Raw genomic sequence first — 13,337 nt, 5'->3', positions numbered from 1 at the left:
TAGCCTGTAAAACCTCAGAGTTATGTACTGCAGTGGGGTGAGGGACTACTGAAAAGGCTGCTCTGCTATGTTCTCCAGATTAACGCTCAGTTCATCTCAATCTGACAGCAGTGTAAAGAGCTCTGCAAGGGAGAGTCAACTAAAAGAATGATGTGCAGGTGATGTGGTGAATAAAAACAGATAATAATGCCCCCATCATTCATTACTATGCAACTAAGGAAATTAAAAGTAAATACATTTTTGACAGTGCAGAGAAATTCAAGAATAATGAAAGATAATAAAATAGCAATTGGATGCATCACAATATCCTTCCAACCACATAATAACGACTACAGTACATGATGATAGAGAACAATATGACGCTCTAATCGAAAAATCATTACCTGCAACAGAGGGCGCTGTGCTCCCAGCACCTTCATGGTGTCTGGGCTAGCCAGTATTTTGAGGGGATCGGACACCTTGGTGACGGCCTCAATTTCCTTGTTGATCTCCGTGCGCACCTGGTTGAGGAAGAGGTCATTGATGTAGTAGGTGAGGAAGGTGCGCAGCTGGCACTGCTTGGCGTGGCCAGGGCCCATGTTCATCTCGATTTCCTGGATGAATCTGGAAGCAATGGCAAATAAGCGTTATCAAAAAAAAAAAAAAATTACACAGTGGAGCAAAGATTACGTTCGGGTACACTTCCTGGTGAATGTGTTTAAAAAAAAATAAATTAACAATGGTAAGAAGACACAGTGGTGTACTGGTTAGAACCCTTCCTTTCCAACCTGAAGGAAGCTGATCTGAATCTCTGCTCCTCCTGAATGAAGTACCTTTGCTCAAGGTACTTGCCCTGAATTGATACAGCAAAAATTAAGGGTACAATAAGTACCTTAAAGCCAAAGTTGGCTCATTGAGAGCACTCACATGGTTTTCAAGGGAAGAGGGGGTTCAGAGGTGGCTAAGCATTGCCTTCATGAACCTGTCTGTGAGGAATTGCATACTAAACAAAGAGGGAAACGGGCAGACCCCACACAGCCTTGGCCAGATTCTAACCCTTTGGCTGGGCGTTGAGAGGCACAAGTGCTACTGCCTTAGCCACCGCAATGGTTCCCATAAAAATACAGCACTTAACAAATGTATGTCTCTTACTGTAAGGTGCTTATTACACATCGTAAGTTACTTTGGAAAGCATCAGCTAAATGACAAAAAAATAAAACAAAAACTGCCCAGCTTGTGCTGGGTTTGCGTTGAGCTCCATCTCCTGGAAGAACCCAGAGACAAAAAGGGACAACCGGTAGCGCAGTTGTTACAGTTATTGCCTTTAGATCCAAAGGTCAAGGTTTGATCCCCACCTCTAGCTGTAGTACCCTTCAGCAAGGTACTTACCCTAAAATTTCTCCAGTAAAAAAAAAAAATACCCAGCTGTATAAAGTAAGTAGTAAAAACTAAGTAGCTTAACACCAAGTCACTTTGGAGAACAGTGTCAGATAAATGAATAAATGTACATGTAAGAGTAAAGAAACGTGTCCCTGGAGTACTGGATTTAGCAGGAACGTTCAGACTTGCTTTGTTTTGCGTGAACTTGTAAGCATGTAGAGGAGTCGACCCCAGAACCTTGGAGAGCAACATTTTAGTGCTGATCACCTGCTAGCCAACTGCCTTGCCCCTTCTTAAATCGCTGGGAGCTGGGCGGTCCCCGAGTGCAGACGAAAACACAAATCAAACAAAAAGCGAAGCAGAACATGACACACATCAGGGGCTTCATCGGGAGAGATGAGAAAGGCTGAACTGCACTTTCGTCTTCAAAGCTACAAAAATTACAATTCTCAGGGCAACTGTGGTGGCATTCTCCGAACATCACACATTTGATAACAACATTAAAAAAAAAAGCAGGTGAAACAAAGACTTGATGTTGGGAAGATTTAATGAAAAAGTGCATTCAGACATAAAAGAGGAAGGGGAGCAAACAAAGTGGACCACTGAGGTAGGAGGAGCACTCCGTCACTCCAGGAGGAGAGGCGGCGGTGGCGGCAGAACCAATTTCTCCTTTCGGTGCCACTTACTGGCAGATGAGAAGACAGCTGGCTGCTTGCCAGTGTCTTGGTGCCTTGCATATTAACACTCATCATAAACTGATAATACAAGGGAGGTCAACGTGCAAAGGTCACGACAGGACGGAAGACCAATACCGAAGACCTGCTGCAGCACCACCACCGCCGCCGCCTCCGCCTGCCCCCAATGTGAGGCCGGCGACTTGGCCCAGGCCTGGCCTCTTTGTTCCTTTGGCTTGTTTAGGAGACAGAAGCTCCAGGTCAGTAGTCCCTGGGTGATTTATTGCCCTGTGGCTGGACTCTTCCCCCTCCCTTCTCCAGCAAACTGCAACACTCAGCACTGTCCTAATCCAATTAGTGGGCAAGGCTGGAGCGAGGTGAACTCTGTGTGTGTTCACAAGTTTTTTTTTTTTTTTTTTTACTGAAGCAGAGGCCATTGTCAGCCTGTAGTTTGCTTTCTGGCTCAAGTGTTCAGGAAGCGTGGAACTTGGGCTAATCCTTGGCAACAGAAAACACGTATGTTTTTTCATGTCCCTTATTTATAGGCTGCAGAACTGACCAGCTGAAAGGTGGAAAGATGCATTCTACGGATTCTATTGCTATCTTTATTGATTTCAAGCTACAAGTATCTACGTAGACTGGTACTTAGAAAATTGATTATGCTCAGTTGTCTATTTGATGCCCTTGAACTTTCCACCTCCAAGCTACAGGGTCAAGTTCCATGGGCAGAAGCCCAGAGTGCTGCCACTCACCTGTTCTTCTACCAACCATTACAGCAGCACTGTCGCAGCACTAACAGCTCCGGCTGGTCAACAGAACAATCCTTCATGATCACACCACAAACCCCATGACACCAAGGGCCACAACAGTTTAAAATAATAATAATAAAACCCTCCCTCTGCTTCACAGGTCATGCCTCCCTAATGTTTTGCTGAGACACAAGAGCTCTATATTTTCTCCATCTATGAAAATAAACTCAAGACACCTTCTGCTGCCCGGTTCAGATTTCAACAAATGGCTGCTGATGCGGATAGGTGGTGTGTGCAGCAGGTTGAGATGATATGCTAGTGATGCAGATCACAACATCTTTGAACATGTGAGAGACTGAAGTTGAGTCTTCCTCCACTTTAGAGTACAGGGATTCATGTTCAGTGCACAGGGATGGTGAACTTACAGTACTTATTAAACTGATGGACCTGTAAGGTCCTGTACAGTGGGGCAGGAGGCTGGTCCATTGTTACATAGAATCTGGCAATTTCAGTACCGTTCCACATAAGTAATAACTATGTTCATCTAACAGCGGTATGTTGGCCAGATTGCCGCTGTACTGAAGCGTGACCTTTCAGGGTTTTTCTGTGGCAGTATAACGTGAACAAAATGGATTCATTGGCCAGCGGACAATTTACTCAGATTATTTTCCTGCGCTTTCAGCACTGTAACATACGGAATGTGCAATAACTTCCAAACTGTGAAAGAACCATCCTTTCTCCACTGCCGCTTCCCCTGAAATGCTGTCAGATTGAATCTCTTTGAAAAGACGCTTAACGCCTCATCGGACTCCTCCCAGAGGGCCATGCGGAGACAAGGAAATGACCCTACAAGCAGACAAAACTAACAAAAAAAAAAAAAAAAGGCAGGGCACACGTGGTTCTGAGCACTGGTGATGGCGGCTGTGGCAGCTCAGCGATGCGTTTAATTAGACATCAGGGGCCAAACACGACCCCTTCCCACCTCCGCAACCTGACCGTCTCTCAGACGTCCACTTCCCCCTGTGCTGTTTACCATCTTCATCGACAGCCTCAGCACAGGGACTATCATCTGGGGCAATCTTTGCATAAGAGAAGCAACAGAGATGTTGCTAAAAAAAACAGAAGTCAACAAAGTCTTTCTGAAACAAAGACTGACATATGAAGAGAACTCTTTGAACGCATGATGGAATGTTTTGAGAAAGCCCACCAAAACAGGCAATTTTCACACACAAATATCGCTGTCATCCAGTGGTGTCTGTCACATGACACTGTCACTATGGCAATGACACACAACAAGCCTTACCAGTCCTTGAAACCCTAATTAATGACCGTCTAAATCTGCTTACCGAAGCCCCCGGCAACTGTCACACGGCAACTGGGGCCAGCCTGGACCTGGCAGTCCAGCACACATCACAGGGCCCGCAGACGGAGGGCCGCAGAAACATATCTCATCGTTAATAAGGGGATTACGGCAGATAATTGGAGCGGAGTTCCATTCGCATCTTACAGGAGAAACGGAATTACTGCAAAGAGCAGTGGCGTGATCGGGTCCAAATGGCAGCTGTAATTGTTCATCAAGAAGCAATCTCCATTTCTCCGCTGGCTAATGGGATTGACACACAGAGACATGGATGCTCATCAGAGGACAGCGTGTCTGAGCAGAATGAAGAGGGGCTATAATAACCAGACGGCGATAAACAAGGCGCGAGTCAGAGTTTGCGGCTGCGTCTTAGGGAATGAGTGACTGGGTGGGTATGGACAAGTACCTGCTCTTCTCTCAATGACCGTGACTGCAAGCGGGCGACAGTACATATGCGTACTCTCCCAAACACTGAGCGTCAACATGTTTTGCCTGGTGTCTCCCCACATCACTCCACTCGTCTTGGCCCTGTGGACCAGTGCTTGATCCTTAATGCAGAATTAGCACTTTGGGGGTGTCTCACACAACTTCCATTCATACACGATCCTTGTTTATTCCCGGCATCCGCCACTGATTGCAAGAGATGTCATCTAATGAACTGTCTAAGAAACAGATGTCTGTGCCTGAGGCCTGCAGAATTCCTCCCCACATATCAGCAACATGCTACAGTGGAACCAACAAATCTCCTGCAGACTCATTATTAGTTCTTCAAAAATGACTCAAGAGAAAAAAAAAAAAAATGGACATTATTAGGAATGAGTACATTAGCTTGTTTATGGACCCTTGATCCCACGAGCTTTCAGACTGCGCCAGTGCTAGCCATTCCGCTTTCCATCTGTAGTGTGAAGGCATCTTCACAGCAGAAACAGAGACATCATTCCCTTGCCCCTGTCTCAATGACACGGCATTGTGGGGAGACAAACAGCAGAGCTTCCCATGGGGGGGGGGCAGGGTTGGGAGTTCATGAATGTCTAGCTTCCTGAGAAGTGACCCACTGAAATGAAGCTGCAAGAGGATTGCTAAACCACACCTGAAGCATCTGTGCCACTCATCACACCCCACATTCACATTGCTTCCTTCACCAGCTGAGAGTGACCTCACGGTACATGGAGGCAGATAAGCAGCAGATGCCAGGGTTTCCCCTACTGTTGTTGAATTAAGCAGCCCAGCACCTCCATGCTTGAAAAGTGGCCACCATGACATAATTAATTAGGAAAAATACTCCAAAATAACACTTTTAGTTGACCATATAGTGTTTAAAAAATGGGTTTTTCCTTTGAAAGTGTAAAAATGACCTTTTTCATTTCAAGATCATCCCGAAACACCAAAACATCAGCTAAGAGCTGAAATAAAGAACCGTTTCACACAGCTTTTATGGCTACTCTTAGTTCCCTCATCACATAACACATGCAAGAAAAACATTTTTTTTTTTTTTTTACAAATTGATTTCAGTTCCCATGACAATTGACTTGAAAATTTTCATTATAATAGGACTGCAACAGTTAATGGAGACAGAATCAATTGAGCTAACGATTCTTCAGTAAAACAACATTCTTTTCAACAGCACAGGACTAAGAGTGGTTTTTTTATGATTGTTTACACATACATTTTATAATGCATAGGTACTTCCCTCTTGAGTGCAGGTGTACAACATTAAAATAAATTAAGCGCTCCTCATGGAAACACTGAGCCGCTGCTGCTGCTCGAGTGTCCTGCAGAAACCAGACAGACAATGTCACCACATCGCTGCTGTAGCTTCTCTGAGCCATCGTACAGCGAGAGCCACCCCCAGCTGAAATTGCCCAGGGAGAACAGTGAACCAGTCAATACTTCCAATAGAAACATAAACGCACTTCATGCTTTGGTGACTATTATTGTGTCGGACATGCAGTCACGACTGGCCCATTACTATGGATGTAATTACACAACATTTGCCAAACTGGACCATCAGCACTTTTCAGTCACCTTCCACCAGCAATAAATTCACAAAATTCACCTGACACATGCAGAAATACCTCATTACAAAGCCTTGCACCTTTGCTAATGTCCTCCTGAACATGGCTTTTATTAAAGCAGAACATATGTTAAAACCATGTGCTCATTTTCACACCTCTACGCTGGTAAACGTCTAAACCAATCAAAAGTAAAGGTCAAAGGTTAAGTGCTGGGAAAACATGGTTCTGCATCATCTTTATTCCCCAACTTCCATGAATTCGATTAGCCTTCTGACTCCACATACATTCTCCGGGGTGTGATCATGGACCCCACATGGATGTGACCCTCACTAATGCACACCATACTGGATCCCATTAAAGCACTGAGTGGCACAGCCCCGAAGAGAGGGAGGGGAGAGGGAAAAAGAAAGACCATTGCAGGGTATGGGAAAACGACAGCAGGGGCACACGCGCGCGCAGACACATACAGACACAAGCGCAGAAGGTACACAAATGGCAAAGCTAGAGGGATGAGAATCAGCACTACACCAACGCAGTGGGAATATTGCTACACCAACACTGCAGCACACAGTTAAACAGCATGACACTGTATTAGTGCCCAGTGGTATGCAAGGTGACCAGGAGATGATCACCTATGGAAAAACCCCACGCTTCACTATCTCTGCCCCCTCAGACCCCTCACAGCTCACTGGTCCAGTTAACCCAAACCCTAAGCCTCTCTTACCCTGCAACCAGTGCACACTCCGTACAGCCTTATGCCTCTGCAGACCTACTCTTAGCAGTCTCATCTCACCTTCAACCCCACCTCGACCCTGTCCCTCGCTACTGCAGTGTTCAGAACGACCTGCGATGGGTTACAGGACACTGGACACCATGCTGGCCTTAATAACATTACAGAGTTCAAGCAATCACACTCATTTTCAATTAAACCTCGTAATACTGAAGACAACACAATAGGACCATGAGGGAACACACATCGAGTACAACCGTGATAGTAAGATAAGGCAAAGAAAAGCACATTTGAGGACACGGATTACACACTTATCTAGTTTTCAGATTCCACCGATGACCTTTGCTACAGCATGTTAATGGAAAACACTCCCGGCGGCGCGAAACAAAGGAAGTAATTAAATGAGAGCAAATAAAGCTGTGTGTGTGTGTCTGCGGGTCTCTACGGTGGGTCTGCACGCTTGCTTGCTTTGGTGTGTCTGTATGTACACGTTCGCATGACAGGACTTCCCAGCTGTTTCCATCCCCTTCCCGAAAAGCCTTTGTCACTTTCACCCTGGTCTGGGTTCAGAGGTTTCTCAGCTCCATCTCCTGCTGTCAGCATGGAGTCCGGATGGTCCGCTACTGATCTTCAGGCAGTGACCTGGGATAGTGACCTTTGTGCGTGTGTGTGTGTGTGTGTGTTCGGGGCCCTAACTTAGGGACCAAGCTATACAGGCTAACTGTACACCTGTTTTTATACAGTACACTGTACACATGGCATTCTCTCCCATACTCACAGCCAGTAGATGGCAGTGTGTCAGCTATCTTATCTCATGGGGCATTTAGATCAGATGTCTATGCAGAAAAGGTTTGAAAAAAATGTAATTTATATTCTGATTCGTGAATTAAGATGTAAACTAATTTGCAATGCAATGCATTTAACGTTTGCAAAACACAAAGCGGGTGACGCCAAACGACCTCATAAGCCACCCACACATCCCACCCACAGGCCATACCCACAGGGCCTGCAGCTTCATCCACTGCAGCATCTCCATCCACACTCACCTCAGTCCACAATTCAAAATTTGTTAGCGGGAGGGGCACACTGGCATGCTGGAACACAGTAGAGTATTTAAAAACATGGAGCGATCAGAGAGGGAGAGGAAGAACTGTGCTCAGGCATCCAAGGATGAGGCCACCTGCCAGCACCTGGGGGGCAGGAAGTGACTGGAAGACAGGGAGGACCAGGAAGAAATGGAAACTGATGGGCATGTTTCCTTCTCTTCTTTTACTTTTCCTGGTTTTGATTAGTTTGTTTCTATTGCTTGATGTAAGAACAGTTTTCTGGGGGATTACACCTGTTTGTGTCAGCTGGAAAACACCCCTGTCAAGCAAATAGTAGAAATTAATGGTGATAAAGAGCAGTGATTAAACCTCAGCAAGGAGAGAGAGGAAGGTGAGCAAAGAGGGGAAAAGATGAAGGGAGACACAGGCTGTGGGGTCAGGAGATCTGCCAGCTTCACTGGGTGTGCAAACACATGGCGAGACAGGAAGGAGAGCTGCAGACTCACATACACAATTGGGGGGTGGGGGTGTTCTCTCCAGGCTGCAATGGCTGTGTGTTTAAATCCATTACTGCAGGTTTTAGGTTCGGGATGACACTGTCACCACACAGCCGGCACTACAGCACCGTGACATGGTCTGTCATATAGGCCCACTTTATGGGCCAGAGATGTGTCCAGCTTCAAGGCTCACTGCTTTCCACCTGCCAGCAGCACCTGTGGTTCATGTTGACAGAAGTGCGCTAGCAGAAGTGTCTATTCAAATCGTTCCACATTCCAAAAATGCAGCTTAGGCAAAACCGGGGACGCCACGTGACCCCTCTTCACCTTTGCTCAGGAGAAATGATGCTCTTCATTTACTGCACGTTTCCCGCTCTCCTACCCAAGCAGCTCAATCTACATAAGAAGCAGGAGGAGCCGATAAGATAATGAGGGACAGGCCCCGGTCGGACGAATGGCGGCTTGGTACGGTCAGCCTCTCAGTGACTTTTAAAAGTCATCCTGCTGGTTGGCATGGTCTGCCAAGGAGGAGGCCAATTAAAACAGGTGAGATTTATCACAGTGTGAAGCCTGGAGCCGCAGCGTCCTACAGCCAACAGGAAATGAACCGCGCCTCGTTTGGCGTCCAGTGCACCACGGTGACAAATCACCTCCACAGAGGAAAAAGATCGAGAGTGGGGACGGTGGGGGCGGGGGTGCTCCGTTTCAGTTTCTTCTTACTTTTTGCAGTTTTAAATCCTTAGTTTCAGGTCACTCTGTGTGTGTGTGTTACCTGTGCCTTCCCACAGCCTTAAAACAGTTGGCTTTTTGTACAACCACACTGCTGTGAAGTAGATTGTACCTGCACACAGCAGTGTAGGCAGCCCAGTGAGCACAGATGTGCAGGTTCTAGATACCACCTGCCCATCCCAATGACAGCCATTCCAGCTGAGCTCCAGGAACTCCTCATCCTCAGCAGAGCAACCGTACCTGGAAGCACTCACCATTATGGCCTGGATCAGCTCTCCCCTTTGACCAAAACTGTATCCTGTGACGACTCTCCATACTTTCAACTGGAGAAAATCATCACAGTACCACTTGTTTATCCTCAAAACTTAAATTTAAATTTATTTAGCAGATGCTTTTCTCCAAAGGGACTTACAATGGACTATGTAGTGTCATCAATCCACACACCTTATTCACAAAGGTGACTTACACTGCTAGATACACTACTTACAATGGGTCACTCATCCATACATCAGCGGAACACACACTTTTGTCACTCATACACTATGGATGAACCTGAACAGCATGTCTTTGAACTGTGGGAGGAAATCGGAGCACCCGGAGGAAACGCACACAAACACAGGGAGAACATGCAAACTCTAGACAGACTGAGCGGGGATCAAACCCACGTCCTCTCGCACCACCCAGGCGCTGTGAGACAGCAGCGCTACTCGCTGTGCTACTGTGCCGCCCGTCAGCAGAAAGAACACCTGATGTGAGCTGCAAAGACCAGCTAGCTTCCTGACTGAGCACATCAAGGCGGTACATGAGCGAGCAGTGACGTTTCCTGGATCTACCACAGCATTGGAGAATCCAGTGGGAATGTTGCCCAGGCCAGTAGAAGGGTGTTGTACCGCAAAGCACTGTAGGGAACAGGCAACATGCCCATCTGACATGGCAAGGACTGGAGACAAAATCCAGGTGGGAAGCAGGGGCTGGGAGAGCTATCGACTGGCAAGGCTGATCGATGACTCTCAGAGGCAGGAGCCAGAAAGTTCCTGCACACTGCTCCTCTCTCTGGGGTGATGCCCAAAAAGGTCAAGGATGCTGGAGAGGAGGACTGATGACTCAGCAACACTAGCTGAAGAAGTCCAAATGCACAAAAGCCTACAACAACTATTCAACATGTTAAATCCTGCTAAATTTTATGATGCTGCATAAACTACAGGGAACACATAGTACTGATACAAGTAATTTAGCTACAAACACTAGATATTACTGGCCCCGCCAAAGCCCTGCAATGACCCCATATTTCCACTACTGCTGCATTCCTTACTGTAACAGGAGAATCCAAGGCAACCCAGTGCAAGGTTTGTTCCATCATCTGGGATGCACTTAGGGCCCTACTCCACTGTAACCTTTCCATCCAGTGAACTGGGCAGTAAATTGAAGCTGTTAGAGGAGCACCAAAAGCTGATAGGAACTGAAAGGTGAGCTAGAATGGAATGAACCACTGCCGTGGATGTAATAGAATGAGCGCAGCGACAGCCAGGCCCTGTGGGACTGCCGCTGAGCTTTGGTTAAGGTCCCTCACTTCCATGAAAAGCCACTTATTATTGTACCCCATCCGCTTGATGAAGGACCCTAACTAGCATGTTGCCGGAAACAGCACGCTTTGTGTTCTATGGGCCTCGGTGGAGGTTCACTGGAAGGGATACCCTGCATGTCCCTGCCACCCTCACTCTCTACCCTGGCCTTTCTCAAGGGGCAGAGTCTCTACGCTTGTCCAAAGGACAGCTGACAAGTCGTTCTCCAAGCAGGTACCCCAGGGTGGCGCTACACACTCATATATGCAAGAGACACAAATTAAACTCACACTGGCTGAAACCTCTTGTCCCAAGCGGGGTCACGGTGAACTGGAACCTAACCTGGCAACACATGGCGCAAGGCTGGAGGGGGAGGGGACACACCCAGGACGGGACACCAATCCGTCGCAAGGCACCCCAAGCAGGACTCAAATCCCCAACCTGCCAAAGAGCGGGACCCGGCAAAGCTCTGCCCGCCCCCCCCCCACTTTTGGTCAAACAGAATAATTTTAGGAATCAAACTGGGATAGAGAATGAAGGGTAAAGACGAGGAAACAGGACAGCAGAGTTGATTAAATGGCATGAGAAAAGCTGCAGTCTCTCCTTAGAGATGCAGAAGTTGTCCCAATCACCCAACCTTACACACTTCCCTTTATTTTCTACTTTTCATGCACTCTTCAGCTGAGCCAAACTCACAGTAAAAGAACAAATCAACCTTTGGACTGTGCTTTCATCGTTCTGCGTTCCAGGTCATCAGCACAGCATGGACCAGGAAAGATGGCGCCACATCCATACGCAAGGAAAGCCCTTCGCTCAAACAGGGACAGAGCCAAGGTGTCCTGCCATAAGGCTGCTGCAGTACCATGTGCTGTTGCCATGGTGACTCGGCTCACATCCGATATTTCGCCGCAGTATGTTTCCCGTATTACAAATCTAATTCACACTTGACACCTGACATTCGCACACACAGCTTCACCATCTTTGCACTGCACAAGCGCTTTGGCAGGGTGAAACCATTGCCTTCTAATCCTTGTAATTATGAAAACCTAGAGCCTACAAACTCCATTCACGGACTGATTTGTGGCAATTATCACGAACATCTCAGCGCGCGTAAACACGGCCTAATCAAGAACGTGCTCCCTCTAATCAGAGCGTATAAAACATTCACGCTCACATCTTTTTTTTTTTAAAAAAAAAAATTATTTTATTTTATGCAAAAAAAAAAAAAAAAAAAAAAAAGAAAAAAAAACACAACCTCTGCCATTCAGAAGATCATCAGTATTTGTCTCACAGCCCCTAGCTGCTGAAAACAGAGACTGGGGAACAGATCAGCAACCTGACTGGCCAAAGAAGAAAGGAATTGTGGGAATGACCTTATGGATGATGGCTCTTTCCCCAAGATATTTTCATCACACAGGGATTAAAAACAAAAAAGAAACAACCATGCTCCACAAAATTGCATTCCTCTGCCATAACACATGGCTAACCTTGTCAGCAACCTGGTTATTATTCTGCAGCACTGCAGTCTTTAAAGCAGCCTCTGATTGGGTCTACAAATAACCATGTAATCACCTCATTGTGCCATTAATGACTGTGCCATTTAGCATGGCTGTTAGCTGCTGCTGCTGTATGTAAATACACAATAGATTTGCAAAACTGCAGGGCTCTTTTATACAGACTTCCAGCAAAAACATTATTTTATCAAAAAAAAGATATCAAATTACCATACATTATTTTAAGTAATGCAGCAAGTATGGAATTACTGGACTAAACACCTGATTAGAAGTCATTTGTAATAGTTGGAAACTTAACCTACCGAGTTTTTAAGGTGTTTGGTTTTGCGATTTGAAATGTGGAATACAGCAAAATTCCAACCGCTGGAGAACAATCAAGAGGTTAGAGCTCAGATGAAACGAAGGCGGGAAATATCCAGCGGCAAAGTGAGAGTCAGTGAACACAGTCACCAAATTCTGGCATAAGAGAAGAATTCGCCAGGACTTCAGAGTTGGGTCCAGCAGGCAATGGACCCCACCTGGGTTTTAAAGCCTCAAATGAAGTTCCATAACTACTAAAAACTATATTGTCCTGCAGAATAATGGTGGAAAGGTCCCTCTCAGGGGTCTAACTGAGTAAGTGGTAGATGTTTCACCACAATGCCTTGGGAAGAAGGACCTGCTGGGACCCTGAGGGACAGGAGCAGAAGACTGGGACCCCAAGAGACAGTGGCAGCCTGTTCCTGGTGGTATCTGATCTAGTAAGGGATGCAGCTCTGAGCAACGCTCTAACATCTACAGAGCTCTGACATCCGAGCCCTGACAGCGGGAAGGAAAAATAATGAAACAGCCGAGTTCTTTGTCCTCTCTAAACCCCCAGGCATGGTGGAGAAAATGTTTAAGACATTATATTCCAGCTGAACGCCAGCTGCACAATGGCTGAAAGGAACTATCCCTGTTTCGGCAGTCGTGAAATTGGCATTTTTGTGTGGGACTCCGACCCCTTCCCCCACCTCCAAAAGTCTGTAACAAAGAAGCAGGCAAAGCGATATGTCGTACTTCACAAATTGCATTCCATTCCAGAGGGGATAAATAGTAGAGATAAAACTGTTCTAATGAGCTC

The 13,337-nt window shown here is 46.4% G+C and overlaps 1 protein-coding gene across 4 annotated transcripts in view; it reads right to left on the bottom strand.

Annotated features, from left to right (window-relative positions):
* Positions 1-13,337, bottom strand: part of exoc4 (exocyst complex component 4) — a 79,567-nt gene that overhangs the window by 25,083 nt on the left and 41,147 nt on the right. For all 4 annotated transcript variants that reach the window (XM_018747497.2, XM_018747498.2, XM_018747499.2 and 1 more), the window contains exon 11: positions 384-603. In XM_018747497.2, coding sequence (XP_018603013.1) covers positions 384-603 — 220 coding nt within the window. The remainder of the gene's footprint in view (positions 1-383; positions 604-13,337) is intronic.

Source organism: Scleropages formosus, chromosome 2 (assembly GCF_900964775.1).
Source record: "Scleropages formosus chromosome 2, fSclFor1.1, whole genome shotgun sequence".
NCBI classification, from domain to species: domain Eukaryota; kingdom Metazoa; phylum Chordata; class Actinopteri; order Osteoglossiformes; family Osteoglossidae; genus Scleropages; species Scleropages formosus.
Note: the sequence above shows the minus strand (reverse complement) of the source record. Positions and strands in the feature narration are given on the sequence as shown.